This window comes from the organism of the source record quoted next, unplaced genomic scaffold (genome assembly GCF_019419815.1).
Source record: "Pyrus x bretschneideri cultivar Hongxiangsu unplaced genomic scaffold, Pyrus_bretschneideri_v1 Contig27, whole genome shotgun sequence".
In the NCBI taxonomy this organism is placed as follows: domain Eukaryota; kingdom Viridiplantae; phylum Streptophyta; class Magnoliopsida; order Rosales; family Rosaceae; genus Pyrus; species Pyrus x bretschneideri.
The window spans coordinates 1,329,396-1,346,695 of NW_025999579.1; the positions used below are offsets into that span (position 1 = coordinate 1,329,396).

Sequence of the window (17,300 nt, forward strand, 5' to 3'; positions counted from 1 at the left end):
ATAAACATGATCATACACTTCAAAGTTAAACATGATGAGTCCAGATCCTCTTTGTGAGGATTTTAGAGATCTGTGAATCATGTTCATTTATCGTATATCGTGCGGTCAGAAATCATTTTAAATATTTTTATTTAAAATAAACATAAACAGTACTTGACAAAAATTAACCACACGATATACGATGAATTGACACAATTTACTGATCTCTAAGATCTCACCAAAAGGATCCAGAGAAGATCCGGTTGGAAACATGATTGTATTATCTCCTGAAATAGGGCCCATAGGGGACACATAGATGTGCCACATGGACACCTTCCTCACTCATCCATGATAAGGTCAATTATTTGAGATTACATGCACAAGAACGCCTTCACTATAAATAGTAGCTCCTCACCCACATTATCCAAAAACCCAATTGAAGCCATCAAGCAGCGGATTCTGCAAATCCAAAAAAAAGAAAAGAAAGACCAATGTCTGAATTCACAGAAGATTTTCAAAGCATTAAACCTTCATTTCCTTTCTTAGATATTGACCCAAACATGGAACTAGTAAACCAGTTTGCAGATCAATTCAATATTCCAAGTGTCATGGAATATCCAAGCTTGAATTTCCACACCTACATGCCCTTCTCAAACGACAGTTGCTTGTTCAGCAATCAAGAACCCGAGTTCCCTGCCGGAAACATGGTCGAAAACTTTCCAAAATTAGAAGTTCATCAGATAGTTGCGGATGGAAATGAAAGCAAGAAGAGAATAGCAGTGGATGATGCATCACAGAGCAGCTCTGGAATCTCTACTCCCCCAGTTTCCGAAACCGGGATTACGCGAAAAAATGTAACTATTTAAATCTTGTTTCTCAGTTGCTTGAATTTGTTTTGCCTTGTATAGTTCTCTGTTTGATTTTGTTCGTTTATTTGCAGAGCGCAGGAAGAGGAAAGAGGGTCAAGAGCAATGAGAAGGAAGATGAGAAACCAAAGGAAGTTGTTCATGTTAGAGCCAGGAGAGGGCAAGCTACTGATAGCCACAGTCTAGCAGAAAGGGTAACTAAATTTGCATGTAATTCGTTTTTTTTAATTTTTTATTCAAGCTATATTCTAATTCAATTACCAAGATAAATTTGTTAAATACATTGTTTCTTGGTTTTAATAAATGTTTATGTGAATGTTGTCAATCAGGTTAGAAGAGGAAAAATCAATGAAAGACTGAGATGTTTGCAAAATATTGTCCCAGGGTGCTCCAACAAGGTAATTAAGATATATATTTTGTAACATAATTAATATCAGTAAAATTTTATTAATAACTTGATAAATTTAAGAATCGTAAGTTTAATTACGAACTCGTTAATGTAAATTACAGACGATGGGAATGGCGGTAATGTTGGACGAGATAATTAACTATGTTCAGTCCTTGCAGAACCAGATTGAGGTTAGTTTGACAATGATCGAATATTTCTTGTTAATTTGTTCTCCTCTGGAAAATTAATGTTTCTTTTCGCGTCGAATATTTCAGTTCCTATCTATGAGGCTGGCTGCAGCAAGCTCTTTCTATGACTTCAACTCAAGTACTGATGTTACGGAGACAATGCAGGTACAAAACATGAAAACGAATAAAGTTTCAGTCAAAAAATTTTGGTGGTGAGGGATGGAACCCTAATTTTGTGCGTTCAAAAACTAAACTAATAAGGTTTCTATTTTTATGTTGCAGATAGCAGCAGAGTTGGAGAGATTGAAGAGAGAAGCTGCAGGATATGGAGGGTTTGGTGCTAGTTTCCAATCAACATCTTCAAGTTGGTCCCCCTGAGACTTGAACTCTGGCTGATGTTACTGGATGCCAAACACATGAAGATGCTCTCTCTCCCATGTCCTACTCCTACAGTTCAGATGTTATGATTTTTGTCCCCACTTCATGTTATATATGTCTGGCACAAGTGGAAAATCAAAACTTGTAAAACCCTAATTTGTATGTTGGGAAATTTATTGAGATTAATACAAGGCACACGGTCAAAACTTTCTCCCTAATTGTTGTGGTTTTATTAACTATAATCAGTAATTATCATGGCTATTCCAATATTATAATTACTTAATTTAATTCAAGAGAGATTTAAACTCGAATATAAGAGATCGGACATACTGCCTTAATCAACTGATATAATTCATATATGCAAAACCGACTTTATGTAATATAGTAAAGTCATGACTCGTAACCATAAGGGGTGGATAAACACTAAGCTGTCAACTAAAAGGACACTGCTAAGGCAACGGCTGGATGATTAGTAAGTACATGTTCTCTTGTCTAATGTGCGAACAACATTGAACTGCCACCAACTTGTACATTTAAGATCATGGGAAATTTGAAAAATTTGGACATATATCTTTTATGTCGACTCAGATGCAACATGGACGTATTGGCATCGCCAAGTCTTTTAAGCTTTTAGTGCGTTGTCGTTTGTTTTATTGTCCACATTACATTGCTTGATTGGTTTCCATCTTAACATTTCAATGATAAATAAATTCTTTTCATTTTATGTCGACCGAATATTGGAACTTAGAAGTAACTAATTGGCAATAATGTATTGATTATGACCCATGAACCGAAGTGTCCCAAGCTTGAAATGACAACTGAAAGTAACCCATAGAGTTCATGAAATCTCATGGAGGTTGCCAATTCATGAGGTGAATGATTGGGGGGAGAGAGAGAGAGAGAGGGAGAGAGAGAAATGTGAAGTTTTTGTCTTCAAGTTTTGTTGTCGAAAGAGGAAAAGATAGGTGCAATGCATCCATGAAAACTTGGAGGGACAGCAAGAATGGGCCAGAACATGCCCTTAAGCGCATGAGGCAATGTGGGATCTCCAACTTCTGTAAAATGATAAGTGCTTATGAACCTCTCTCTCTCTCTCAAAAGCCACTTTCCAATTTGTTTTCTCCTCATATCCCACTCAAACTTTCTTCTTTTCTTTGACCCCTCTTTTGACCAAGTCTCTTGAAGCAATATGCAATATGCATGAACAAAGAGGAGGAAGAGGACTCAAGGGTCCCCCTCTAAAAGCAATGGAGAATGGATATGCCAAATATTCACAAATTGGATTGAGGAGATCACATATTAGGTGGAGTTGGGAAAGTACTAATAACTTAATATGGGCAAGTTCAAGGACCCTAGATTAGAAGCTTTTGAAGTGGAAGATGTTAGCTTGTCAAAAATCTCAAATCATTGTACCCACTAGATTATGGCAAAACTCAAAATAGCACAAAAAGGAAACCTAAAATGTGCATGCATCTCATTATATTAATATGCATAAACCTCAATGTAATCTGGTTCACCACGAACTATCTATGTAATTGTATGGTGTCTCGAGGTGATCTATGTCGTGGTACAAAAGTGTCAATCATACTCAAATGGTGGAGCTTGCATCAGTCTTAATTAGATTCAAGATATGCGTCCATAAGTAGCATATGATCCTGACACACATAGTTAAAATGTCATTTTAAAGTCCACAAAAGTAATTTGCATTGATGTTTTGGCCCCAAATTGTGAACATCACGCGCAACTTTTGAACGGAAACTAAACGAAACTACAATTTGCCCTAGAAAATACCTTGAGCTGTATATAAGTCATGATAATTAGTTCCTCTAGTGCACACATGGGCTTTAATTAAAACAGCCCATAATCAACCAAGGTGGGCTTTTGTTGTTCAGACAAGTGTGGGACTGGTTTACTTTTTCGGAACTTCATCACCGAAACAGTCGTATGAAGTTCCAGTGCTACTGCTAATTGCAAGTTTGCAACCACTGAAATGGCCCAAAGGCTATCATGATCTTGTCCTGGAGTGTGATGGGGGTATGGTTTTTTATGGACAATGTTTTGATGAGGGAATTCAGATGTTTGTTGAAATCATAGGTTGGGAATTCACATGTAAAACCTTCCTATATCTTGCTGGTAACCAGCTTACGTCAAAGTACTTCGTAATGGCCTTCAGTGTTGCTTGCCTCGCCTTGTATTTGTTCTCTAGTTCTTTTGATCACGGCTGCACATATGAGAAATGGGAAACTACTGCACTACCGGTTTATTTGATATGCTGGTGAAAGGAGGTGTGGAGAATGACGTTTTCGATAGTTGTTTGTTTCAAGCCTCTTGTGCTGGGAATACAGAGATTGTGTTGGTAGCTGCTAAGATTGGCTGTAAGCTTCTTGTTGAGTGGTTTGTAAAATAGGGTTGCACGAATGATGATTTCTGCCTTGCTCTGATGGCTGCAACTTCCAACAGCCAAGTTGCTGTTGCAGCTTATCGACTTCCTCAACTTCCTCATGATTTCCATGCAAACAAAAGCATTGGAATTCTCAAGGTTGCTGGTAAACATGGTGGTTTTAATTCTCTTCGCGGGGTTGGATTTCTTCTCCGTTCTGATTTCTTAGGTGACCCTTCCTGCAGCTACTTATGCTGTTGCAGAATAAATTGCTCGGTTGGATAACAACAACGATGCATGTCTGAAATGAGGGCTTTTTTTCAGGAACATTGGTTAGAGAAAGCTTTCTCCTACGGAATAAGATAAGGACAAGAACACTACATGAACATTGTGAGGATTTTAAAGTGGGGTGAATCTCCTGTCTCCTTGGATCTTCTAGCCCCTGAGCTGAGGGCAGCCATTGGTTGCCACTGTACAGAGAGTGTGTCCAGGCACAGGGCAGCCGTCTGGTGTCGCAAAGGTTGCGAGGGCGGCTTGTTGAAGCTGTGAGAAGGCTTGGTGGTGGAGTCTTAGATGGGGTGAGCCAGTGCAGAGAGCTCCTAGCTGTTTTGGAGCATCGTCTTCCTTAAAGATCACAGTACTGGTAAATTAAGGTGGTCGTTGGTCATGGCAGAAATCAATCCCACAACTTCTTGCCACTTCTCTCTCTCAGTCTGCATTTTGTTAAGCCCTTAATTACTGTTTCGATTAATTTCTAAATCTGATATATCCTTGGTGTTTGAGGAATTGTGTTCTGATCATATTAGCCTACTTACTTTTTTATCCGATCAATCCAAATAACAAGTGACCGTAATAATAACATCAAGAAACAAATCAATTTTTTTTAGTTTGGTCAAACTAAATTTCTTCCATCCATTACAAAAAGGCGAGTACAAGAAAAAAGGCAGCCCACTACCTAAATACAAGCCCAACAATGAATAAGAAAATACAGTAAATAGGCCCAAAAGTGGCCAACTGAACAATAACAAAAAGAAACCTAAGACTGGAAAGGAAACCAGCAGCCACCAGATATGCCTCCATCACAAAACCACCGCCACCGCCACCACCAAGAGAACGAACCAACGAAATAACTGGATCAACGAAAAGTGGGGGTGAATGAGCCACCCGTGTAGTGAGCGCCCCCCTAATCCTAACAAATAGTGCTAAAAGCACTTTGACAGCCACCCAACACCCTAGAGAAATACATGGGGCAAGTAGCAGAGGTTGATGGTTGAGGACGCGCGACGTAAAGTAACATCCGAGCGGGAGAGGGCCATGAAGGTCTAGTTTTGAGACCAGCTCATGGGAATTGAGAGAAAGTTTAAAGAACAAAGTTTAAGGGAAGCCAAAACAAAGACCAAAAGAGAAAAAGTTTAGAAATTAAAAAACTAATTGAGTCGGAGGATGCGGGAAGGATGAAGGAAATAAGGGGGAAAAGGGAAGATGTAGAGATTGGAGATGGACGGGAAAGAGGGAAAGAGGGAAAGAACGAAAGAAGGCTAGAAAAATGTGGGAAGGATGGGGGAAAGATGGAGAAAGATGGGAAAAGAGGAAGAAGCAGAGGGTGGAGAAGGAAGAGAAAGAGGGAAGGATGGCTAGAAAGAGGTGGAAGTCGGGTTGCCGTCGACTCCAAGCCGGAGCAAGGAGAGGCGTCTAGGAGGATTTCGTTTTTCTTGAAGGCAAAGTGAGGAAAGGTCTAAGAGAATTCCTCAATTCAATCTTACGCCCCCTTTAGCTTACATTCCTATTGCCCTAATTCATAAACACTTAAAAACTTGAATGGTCCTTTTGTTTTCTTTTTCTTGAATAGTATAGATCTTTCGGTCTGTAGTTTTCAGATATTCGGAATATATCTCATTGCGAAAATAAGACCTGATGACAAGGTAAATGGTTAAACTATTTGGGAAAGGATCCAGGGTCCTCTCTGGATCCCTTTCACCAAATTCACCAAGGCACACAATTCAAACCATAGAAATTTGATCCAATGACTATAAATTGAGGTCCACTTTAAAAGTTATAATAACTTTAACCCCACTGCACCTTAGCCCAGCGAATCAAACCCTGTTTGTACCGCTTTCTCAACGAACAAAAGGTCCGGAGGAGTAATTAAGACGACGATACCTCTCTTGTCACGGTTGCCGCGAATTCTGTACTTATCTAACAATCTCAGTTTCCCTTCGAATATAATACAATAAACCCCCTAACCACGACACATTTGATCCTCCACACCTTCATACGTAGCTCGGACCGATTCTTCGTTTGCTCAATTAACTTCGCAAATTGGTGAACTGGGTTCTTAGGTTTTGGTTCGGAGCGTGTAATCTGGGGTGGGTTTTGCGAAATGTTGCAGAAATCTGGAGAATTTCGTTCGCAAAAGCTGAGATTGCTGAGAAAGCGGCCGTCTTGAATGTGCATTTTGTGGTAAGTTGTGCTGTTTTTGGTTGGTAATAGTTGCTGGGTTTAGTTTGTTAGTGGAATTTGAGAATTGGGTTTGATTAATTTTTGTATTTTGTGAGTAATCTGGAATTGGTTCGTGGAAGGTTAACGAAATTTGTGATGTTGTTGGTGGAATTTGGTTTGTTGGATTTTCGGATTGCAAGTGATTTTTTGATCTGTTGGTTTTTGTGAACTTGCTGGTTTGGTGATTGTTTAAGTTTCTGAATTTTGCTATGAACTTATGAAAGCTGAAATCTTAATACATTGAAAGAGTGAACTTTATTGACTCATGTTATTGCTGAAATTTGCTTGTTGGGATTTCGAATAGCGTGTGATTTTGGTGTTGTGGTGGTTTATGTGAACCTGCTGGTGTGGTAATTCTTGTAGTTTCTGAATTTCGTTGTGAACTTATGATAAGTGAAATCATAATATACTGAAAGAGTAAACTTTACTTTTATAAAATGTCAATTTGATTGAATGTACGAGTAATGCTATTCATACCATGTTTTTGTACCACGTTTTCATACCACCTTAGGTGGCATTTGATGTAGACAACCACATCATTTGAATTAATCAGATTCTTAAATTTAGTTCATTATTTAATAAACTAATAATTAAGAAAAACCAGTTAATTAAATGATGATTGTGGTATACGAGGAGTCCTTCTCCTTCCTTTCCTTGGGTTTTGCAAATTTTTCAAATAATGTGACTGTCCATATCAGATGCCACCTAAGGTGGTAGAGAAATGTGGTATAAAAACATGGTATGAATAGCATTATGCAATATAAAGTGATGGGGTATTGAGTTTTTGATGAACATAAATTCCAGTGAGCAGCCTATATAGCGTGCCTTTGATCGATTTATGCTCTTTTAGGTTGAGAAGTGCAATATTGTGAAATCGGGATCCTCAGTTAAATTTAAGAACTGTGACATATACGGTAATTTGCTTCTTTACAGTTAAGATACACGTGAGGGCAAAAACTTGGTATGGCCGTGGCAAGCAAAACCAGAAATATGCTCGAGAATTTTGTAAGAGAAGGATCCTTCAAATGGTTGCTTGGAAATCGAAGCCATTATGATGAAGAATTGGAGGAGATGGAAAGATCTCCTTCGGCCCGGACAAATTGGGTACCAGAGCTATCTCCAATTGCAAACATAGTAGTCCGAAGATGTTCAAAGTAAGTTTTCAGCTATTCACCTAATACTCTGTCAACTGTTACATTATCACAGTAAAGGTGGATGAAACATGTACAACTTATGTTTTTGGCTTCATTGGAAATTATTCCTTGTTGTTGGGAACTTCATATGAATCACATACAAGTTTCGGGAAATGATTTTCTAATGATAACAAACAAATGATGCAGAATCCTTGGTGTTCCTACAACTGAGCTTCGTGAAGGCTTCAATTCTGAGGCTTCTGAATCTATAAAGCATCCGTCGTGTTATGCAAGGAACTTTTTGGAATACTGCTGTTTTCGAGCACTTGCTCTGTCCACTCAAGTAACAGGTCATCTGGGTGATAAAAAGTTTCGACGCCTGACATATGACATGATGATAGCTTGGGAGGCTCCAGCTGCTGCTAGCCAACCCTTACTAAATGTAAGTTTCATTTTTTCCTTAGAAGCTTATTTCTTATATTGTTGATATTCTTAGATACTCCTATCAGTACTCCATATACGCTATACAATCTCTTACATTCTTTTTTAATAGACAGGTTTTGACTATGTGTAAATAATAGCTTAGGGTTCAAGTGATTCTTAGCACTGTAGTGTTTTTTTAAGTGTCAACATGTCAATAAGGTCCTTGTCTTTTGTGCAGTTAGATGAGGATTTATCCGTTGGGGTAGAGGCTTTCTCTAGAATAGCTCCAGCAGTTCCTATTATTGCAAATGTGATTACCAGTGAAAATATTTTTAAGGTGCTTGCATCATCAAGCGATAGGAGACTTCAGTTCTTCACATACGACAAGTACCTAAGTGGACTAGAAAGGTACGCTCTCTCCCATAGGTTTGCTTTTTCTTCCTTCTCTCCCCTTCAAACTTGCATTTTCTTAAATTTCACTTTATGGATTTTCTGGAAGCATATTTCTTGTACCGGGTATCAGACACTCATTCAAGTCCTACGATTTTGAAATTTTTCTCATACAGAGCAATAAGAAAAATGAGGAGCCAATCAGAGTCGTCACTTCTTTCTGCCATGCGATCATCAAAAAGAGAGAAGATTCTGGAAGTGGATGGAACAGTCACTACCCAGCCAGTTCTTGAGCATGTAGGAATTTCTACATGGCCTGGTATGTTGATGGATAATGTATATTGTTAAACAATTCAAATATCTTTGTTGGCTAATATCACATCTTTGTTGGTTCTTATTATGGATTTACTACATGTGAGGATAATCAATGCCAAATTAACTGTGTTATAAGCAGGAAGGTTAATTCTGACAGACCATGCACTTTACTTCGAGGCCCTGCGTGTTGTATCTTATGACAAGGCGAAACAATATGATCTATCAGATGACTTAAAACAGGTTGTGAAACCCGAGTTGACTGGCCCCTGGGGTACTAGACTGTTTGACAAGGCAGTCTTTTATAAATCAGTTTCGTTGTAAGTTAAGCATTACCTTATTGTTGGTGCTCTTTTTCTTACTTATTAGTGTTTTAGTCTTTTTACTTGTTCAGCCATGTAGCTACCATGTAGCTATTAAAGATTGCCTTCTTCTTAGAACTTGATTATAAACTTTCAGTAGTGTTGTTTCTGTAGATCAGAACCAGCTATAATAGAGTTCCCAGAGCTGAAGGGGCATACACGTCGCGATTACTGGCTAGCAATCATACGGGAGATTTTATATGTTCATCGATTTATAAATAAATACCAGATCAAGGGGATTAAAAAGGATGAAGCACTTTCAAAGGCGGTGCTTGGAATTCTGCGACTACAAGCAATTAAAGAAATTAGCTCTCAAACTGATTTACGCTACGAGGGTCTTTTAATGTTCAATCTTTGTGATCAATTACCAGGTGGAGACTTGATACTTGAAACCATGGCAGATATGTCAACTTTTAAGGAATTCGATAGGTCTAGCAAATCTAAGCCCGGAGGTGGAATGTATTCGATCTCAGCCTTGGACATGATTTCTAACCTGGGATTTTCATTTGGAACAAGTTCTAGTAGTCCTGTTGAGGCTGGGCTTGCCGTGGGTGAGATAACTGTGGGAGAAGTTACTTTGCTTGAAAAAGCAGTTAAGGAATCTAAAAACAACTATGAAAAAGTGGCGCTAGCGCAAGCAACAGTAGATGGAGTCAAAGTGGAAGGAATCGATACAAATTTTGCGGTAATGAAGGTATTTGGTGATATTGTTTAAGTTTTAATTTGGCCTATATTCTCTAACCTAGCATATGAGTCACTCGATTTTCTAGAAAAATCGTCTAAATTTGTTGAGCACTTTCAGGAGTTACTCTTTCCAATGATGGAACTATGGACGTGCCTTCTTTCTTTGGCATTGTGGGAGGATCCGTTGAAGTCTTTGCTTTTCTGTTGTGTTTTCACTTACATCATTTGCAGGTAAACTGCCAGTTGAAATTTCATTTCTTTCTTTACTCATTAATCTTTAATTTGGATTTACGCATGAGGGGGAGTGGGAAAAAGGGATGAATAATTAAGAAGTATGATTATGATTTATCCCACATGAAAACATAGTCAAACTTTGATGTTCGCTTAATGTAACATGGTTTTTGGTGACAGTAACAATCCCTCGAAATGAAAATGCGTAGATTTTAAATTTCTTGAAAACTCTTTGAATGAGAAAGTGGGTGTAGCTACAGAAGAAATCGAGTTCAATGGGAATTATTATGGTCTTGGATCTTGATACTCTAGAGTTTCTTTCCACACCACACCAGTAGGATTTTTGTCTAGACTCACACAGGCAGCACTTTTCAGGGGATGGCTGAGCTATGCCTTTGCACTGACGCTCATCTTTATTGCGGTCTTCATGGTCCTCACTCGATATTTTAGCGAAGGAAAGTCCACTCACGAGGTTAAGGTGTTAGCCCCTCCAGCGATGAATACGATGGAGCAGCTTTTGGCTGTTCAGAACGCAATATCTCAAGCTGAAGGGATCATCCAGGATGGGAACGTTGTTCTTCTCAAGCTACGTGCCTTGTTGCTGTCCCTTTTTCCTCAGGTTCCGCTCTCTTATTCCTTGATCGTTCCCCCACCTTTCGTCTTCAGTTAATTTATATACTTTAAGCACATTGACCATGGATAACGATTCTGTGTAATGATGATCAGGCGAGTGAAAGATTTGCGATAGCCCTTGTAGTTATGGCTTCGGCTCTGGCATTTCTGCCCGTTAAATATATTGTTCTATATATCTTTTTGGAGACGTTTACATGTTATTCGCCGGTGAGGAGATCTAGCACAGAGAGATGGACGAGAAGATTGCGAGAGTGGTGGTTCAGCATACCCGCAGCGCCCGTTATTCTTGAAAGAGAAAAAGAAGAGAAGAAGAAGAAATGATGTTGTAACTATTTGTGAAATGTGTTAGTTTGTTCAGGTAAAGTTAGTGTGAGTGTGTAAATCTTAACAAGGAAGTCGAATGAACTCCTAAATCAGTATGAAATTTAAGAAAAAAAAGGAAGAATATAAATACAAAGGTTTGTTTGTCCAGTTTATTCCTAATTTTATGATCTGCTGCTTCTCCGCCGCAGTCCGCCGGGATAAATCATAGGGCTGCTTATGCAATCTGCAACTGTTCAAATGATCTAACAGAGACGGCCTGCGTCCTGCTGCCATTTTTGAATTTATCACAGTACATCAGTTTTCTTTTTTTTCCGAAAGAGGGTGCATAAAGGGAATCACATCGTTAACCTTATCTAAATTACGAGGAACAAAATTTAAATTAAGATTCATAAAGTAGCACATCTGTTGTAGTCAATGTGCGGTGTTTGGGTCTGCATTATCCTTTTTTCCTCTTTCATCCATTCATTTCGATTGACTAAATTGTAGCAATGGTCTTTTAACTTTAACTCAATTAGAGCAATGATCCCTTAATTAAAAATTCATTATCATTGGTCCATTAACTCATCAAAGTGTGCAGCTAAGCTATGACCCCTCAACTAAAAATTCATTATCATTGGTCCTTCAACTTTAATTCAATTGGAGAAATGATCCTTCAACTTTAACCCAATTGTAGTAATGGTCCCTCAACTTTAACCCAATTATAGCAATGGTCCTTCCAACATAACTCATTTTGACAAAATTCTCACGAAGCTGACGAAAATGACCATAGTGACACGTTTTGATGAGTTGAGGGATTCCAATTGTAACAATGGTCATTCCAACATAATTTATTTTGACAAAATTCTAACAAAGTTGACGAAAATGATCATAGCTACACATTTTGATGAGTTAAGAGACCAATGGTAATTGATTTTTAGTTGAGGGACCATTGCTTCAATTTGATTAAAGTTGAGGGATCATTGCTACGATTTACTCATTTCGATTTGATAAACAACAATTAAGTATGATGTAATCCGAACAAACAGAAATTCAAATTTCTTCCGAAACATTGAATGACAAAAAGAATTTGAATAAAAAAATGTTCTACCCCAGAAAATTCGAACTTTTATTGGCAGCTTGCAGGCATCCCCATTAAACCCAACAAAAAATCGATCAAAAGCAAAAACCAAGAAATAATCAAATATTAATTCTAACAAACAAGGGTGAATCCTTCCCTTCAATTTAGTCACGTCGGCAGGGACATTCCATCACAAAGTAGTATTCCTCCTCCTTTTCCTCCGCCGCATGACCATGAATCATGATCATCATATTGTTGTGAAGAGGTGGTCGATGGAATTGGAGCACAAGAAATCGGCAGCTTTCGGCGTCAAAACCGGAATGTTTCCGATGTAAGGATTGGGCGGCATGAAGCAGGAACTCACCTGACCATCCCCTCCTCCTCCTACACCTACGACACTCCCTACTCCTACATTATTATTGTTATTGTTGTTGTTAATATCGTTACTATTAATGTTTGTGCTGCTACAATTCTCCTCCGTCGTAATAACCGACGAGGAATCGTTGTCCTCGTTCCTCATCATAACCTTTCCGGCGACCCTATTATTATTCATGATCTCCTCCTCCAACAAACCCTCCACATTATTAACCTCTCGTTTCTTCGAAGGAGGCGGCCGCTGCCGACGAGGCTCTCGCGCATCGTCCTCAAAGCGCGAGCGCCCCGTGAGCTTCTGCACCAACGCCATGAAATCCCTCGGGTGCGTGTGGATGATCTTGGGCGAATGCGTGTAGATAATCACCGGGTGGCGCTGTTGTTGGGGCGGTTTCACCCCAGCCATAGCGATCACAAGGGAAGACGTGGATGATAACGCTGACGATGACGGCGAGCCCGACAACGAGGAGGGCGAGGACTTTTTGATGGAGTGGGAGTCCTTGTTGATCTTCAAGGGCGGAGGGTAAAACAACGTCCGATCATTGTCGTTGTAGGCGATCACGTCCCTTTTGTTTGCGTTTGCATGTGGGCTCATCGTAAATATTGGCACTTGTGGGGACACGTTTGTTGGAGCGCTGGGAAGCGCGCAAGGGCCTCTCAAAAGTACAAGAAGTTGGATGAAGGGGAAATATATATAGAGGTGGAAATGTGATAAGTTTTGCTCCTATTTGCATGGGATTGGTTGAGAAAAATTTAGAGGGTATTAAATGTACATTTTTTCCTCGGTACCTACATGCACTGATAACCGTTGAATTTGATCTAACGACTTAAAAAGTATCAGCGCTCTCGGTGCATGTAGATAACAAAGGAAAATCGATCACTCATTTGGAATTCGAAGGTACGTACACAATGAAAGTATGGTGAAAAATTGTGATGTGCTAGGATGATTGATTGAGTGCAGGCGGCAACGTGAGTTTCCTGTTGAATAACGACATTAAGAACTTTAGAGTGCATTCCAACCTTTTTATCTAAAAGATGGTTAATAAGATTGGTATAACTTCTCACTTTAGTTTTTAAGACTAACATAACTCTTAACTTGTTCCTAATATTAGCATAACTCCTCACTTTAGTCTCTGAAATAGAAGTCGTTCATAAGATTGTCCACCGTCAATTATTTTGGTCATTTTGTGAGAAATCAAATATTCTATAACATATTACTTGTATCTTCTATTTATATTATAATATATTCTATCTTTATATATTATACATATATAAAATAACTCGTAAAAGTATGATTGTCGTGCAATAAAAGTCTAATACATGTTGTCGCAGCCCCCTTAATTAGTTAAAGAATAATTTTGGAATGGATAAAATACCTTATCCCATCAATTTTCCTAGCAACTCCTATAGATTGAAAAGAAAATTGATTTCCAAAGCTCTATGGCTAATAGAAATGATTTTCCGTACACCTAACCATTGACTTTGTTTTTATGTTCAATGTTTGACTTGGTTGCTAATTACTTTAATAAGATTCTAGTATGCAAATATCGGCTGCTACTTCCTTGATTTCATGTTACATGACATTTGTTAAAGTTAGTTGTTTACGCATTGTATGTTTCGTTATAATTAAAAAAATGAACCAGATTAACGAGTGAGTGATGCGAGAAAAAGAAGAAAGCATTAATAAATAGCTGTGATTTAGCATTAATTTGATGGTGTCGTTCTATTCATGTGATTTAGCAAGTTTAAGTGTAGAAGGAATATGCATAGAATGCGAAAGCTCGAATGCCAAGTTGTGGTCCATAAAGCTCTCTATATTTTAGCTCATGTATGGTCCCTAGGAATATGGCATGATTAATACATCTGTGATCCACTAACCAACAAACTTAATTTGGTCTCCTCCTTTTCTTTAAGATTTCATGATATTTTTCCTCTACATTTCGTTGATATATAGTCCACGTGCTTCCTCGTCGATCTAATTTGTATTGTTTATGCATTAGATTTAAACAATTTCATATGTGAGCTCTTAAAAAAATGCGTTGAGACCTGAGAGTGTGAATTTTACATCAAAAAATTGAGAAATATTGCAAGAACCGGACTTCTAAGGAGTTGGGTTCCTTTGCCAAGTAATTTTAGGATAAAACGTCAATTGTCTTTGTTAGTATGGACTATGCATCGAGGACTATAGTCCTTATTGCCAAATCCATTTACTTGATGTTTTTGTAATGATTTTCCGAAATACTCTATTTCTTCAATTGAATTCAATGTGGGCCACTTAACACTATAGTCTAGTGATATTTATTTTCACTTGTAAATGAGAGGTCTTAGGTTCAATTATCGCCAAAAGCGAATTTGAACCTCATTATCGCTAGCCTATTGTAAGGCTAAGCCCACATTTCTCGCTTATAGTGTATATAATATTGTTTGTTAAAACAACTAGTATACTTTTAGCAGTGATTATTTTAGTGTGTTTAAGTGCCCAAAGTGTTTAAGTGCTTTGGGCCTGGTTAATACACACCACATGATGATATTGAATAACATTGAAGATAACAGTTAAAGCAATTTAGATATAGCTTCATCCTTCAATCATACAAAGAAAATATGGTGTGTAGGCGATAGCTTGTCTATTTCTCTTGCACCAACAACCACCGTCCATTTCATCATCAAATTCAATAAGATCGACCCCTTTTATGATTCCTGATACGTCGACATTGTCGAGGTCCATTTGACATCTACTGGACATAAAAAAAACTTCGAACCATATTATTTCCTCCTTAATTTGTTTTCTTTGGGTGGTGCTGTTAGTTTTCTATAATCTGCACACTAAATGTATGTCTTGAGAAGCCATTGAATCGAAGCGAAAATGAAGAATCACGAACGGCAGCAACATCTTCTGCTCTCTACACCCTTGTGCAATTCTATATGGGGCAGGATTGTGTCCTAGAATATTGTGTGTAAGAGTGGGGATCTAAGCCTTATATTTATCGGCAAGAGTATTAGGTTTCTTGCTATAAAGAAAACCCTCATACATATTTTTAACATCTCCATAATTCATGACTTAATAAGATAGATATTCCCAATAATTGTCGTTTTACTTACTATCAAGTACTTTTGGATAATCAAATATTACTTCCTCTCTTATATTCTTAATCAATTAGGACTCTTAAATTGATGTAGGCCTAATAAAAGTCTTACAGCCTATTTGTACTTTTCACACATTCCTGGTTAATTTGTATTAATTGATTTTTTTTTTTTGTTTTTCAGTTCATTCGATCATATGACTCAAAATTGAAAGACTTATGTGATAAATTAAAAAATGCAAGTCTTCAATATTCTAAATTACTCGATAGTTGACTTTATATCCTTTAAATTGACAATCGTGTAATCAAATGAGACCAAGGTTTGTGTTGGTCAATGGGTTACACAAAAAACAGATTCCAATGCTCCTTGGTCCTATACTATGAGTTCGAAATAAACCTTAGTAAAGTAAAAGTTGAGAGACATGTGTGTCTTAAATGTAAAGACACACCAAATCTAGATCCAAGTATTCAGACTGTACGGATTAAACTAATTCCCATAAGTAGATGCGTAATACCCCACGTCGGAATGTCAATAAATTGTCTTGTTTATTGGTATATAAAATAGTCCGTCAGAGCTAATTCTGTATAATAAACAAGCTAATGTAATGTAAATGTCATAAAAAAAAAAATTTATAGTAAGTTCGTGATATATCAACTATGTGATTTAATCACAATAAGGAATGATGATCACATTGAATTTTTTTTTGGTCTTTCTCATGTGGTGTTCGACATAATCAGTTGAAACGTTCTCATGCCCTTTTGTGATATTTTGATTCGTGCAACATACATAATTTAACGTTTGTCCCTTTAACCGGGGCATTGTGATAGTCCCGGAAAACAAATTTATCTAACCACTTATACCATAAGAAAAATAATTTATACCATGTGATAGTGGTGTAGAAAAGTTTAACGAAAAATGTTGTAAGTCTAAAATATTCTGAATTACTTGGTAATCTGACTTTATATCAATTAAAATGACATATGGTGTGCAAAAGCGAAAGAGGATCCTCGCCGGATCATCTTTGTGATGATCTCGGAGATCCTCCAATCATATTCATTTATCGTACATCGTGTTGCCAGTTTTTTTTCAGGTACTATTTATATTCAATTTTAAATAAAAAAAATTTACAATGATTTTTGACCGCACAATGTATGATGAACATAGGTGATTGCAGGATCCCTAGGATCCTCAAAAAGAGGATGAGGATCCTCCTGGTTCAAAGACCAATAGGTAATTAGTACTGGTTTGGTACTGATGTATTTTTATAAAATGTGGGTATAAAAAAGCTGAGCTCAAAAAATTAAAAACGTGAAGCAACAAAAATGAACTTACTCTCACAGTACATTAGAAGCAATTTTTTATTTTTTTTAAAGCACAGTACTACCAAACCAGTGTACTGGTCGAGCTCCAACGTTGAATAGCCAGCGGCCAACGAGTTCTGACATCACATACGCCCACAGCCGATCCTCAGCCGATCCTCAGCCGTCGGATGGATTCCACCGAACACACGATTCCTCCACCATCATCAGAGGACAAATACTAAAAAAGGGTTTACGTGGGGTTCACATAGATAAGTGCTTAAACGGGGACCAGAAGCACTTTTCATAGTAGTTAACGAAT

The 17,300-nt window shown here is 37.9% G+C and overlaps 3 protein-coding genes and 1 pseudogene across 4 annotated transcripts; 3 read left to right on the forward strand and 1 right to left on the reverse strand.

The window, feature by feature from the left end:
* The first annotated feature begins 393 nt into the window (after positions 1 to 393).
* On the forward strand, positions 394 to 2,010 carry LOC103950642 (transcription factor BEE 3). The gene is made up of 6 exons (XM_009361873.2): positions 394 to 833; positions 920 to 1,039; positions 1,175 to 1,243; positions 1,356 to 1,424; positions 1,509 to 1,586; positions 1,704 to 2,010. Exons 1-6 carry the CDS (start codon positions 471 to 473, stop codon positions 1,797 to 1,799), a joined length of 795 nt encoding a protein of 264 aa, XP_009360148.2. The 5' UTR covers positions 394 to 470; the 3' UTR covers positions 1,800 to 2,010.
* A 1,825-nt stretch (positions 2,011 to 3,835) lies between these two features.
* Positions 3,836 to 6,118, forward strand: LOC125478961 (annotated as a pseudogene).
* A 144-nt stretch (positions 6,119 to 6,262) lies between these two features.
* LOC103950643 lies at positions 6,263 to 11,317 on the forward strand. Of its 2 annotated transcripts, none has more exons than XM_009361875.3 (10): positions 6,263 to 6,639; positions 7,612 to 7,832; positions 8,019 to 8,253; positions 8,473 to 8,642; positions 8,801 to 8,943; positions 9,079 to 9,256; positions 9,413 to 9,992; positions 10,101 to 10,213; positions 10,589 to 10,832; positions 10,940 to 11,317. In XM_009361875.3, exons 2-10 carry the CDS (start codon positions 7,642 to 7,644, stop codon positions 11,165 to 11,167), a joined length of 2,082 nt encoding a protein of 693 aa, XP_009360150.2. In that variant the 5' UTR covers positions 6,263 to 6,639; positions 7,612 to 7,641; the 3' UTR covers positions 11,168 to 11,317. The 2 variants fall into 2 exon arrangements, with proteins under 2 accessions (XP_009360150.2, XP_048443824.1); XM_048587867.1 differs by having other exon boundaries at positions 9,413 to 9,983.
* A 909-nt stretch (positions 11,318 to 12,226) lies between these two features.
* LOC103950683 (VQ motif-containing protein 20-like) lies at positions 12,227 to 13,231 on the reverse strand. Its single transcript, XM_009361910.2, has one exon. It carries the CDS (start codon positions 13,192 to 13,194, stop codon positions 12,475 to 12,477), a length of 720 nt encoding a protein of 239 aa, XP_009360185.2. The 5' UTR covers positions 13,195 to 13,231; the 3' UTR covers positions 12,227 to 12,474.
* Positions 13,232 to 17,300: the final 4,069 nt, after the last annotated feature.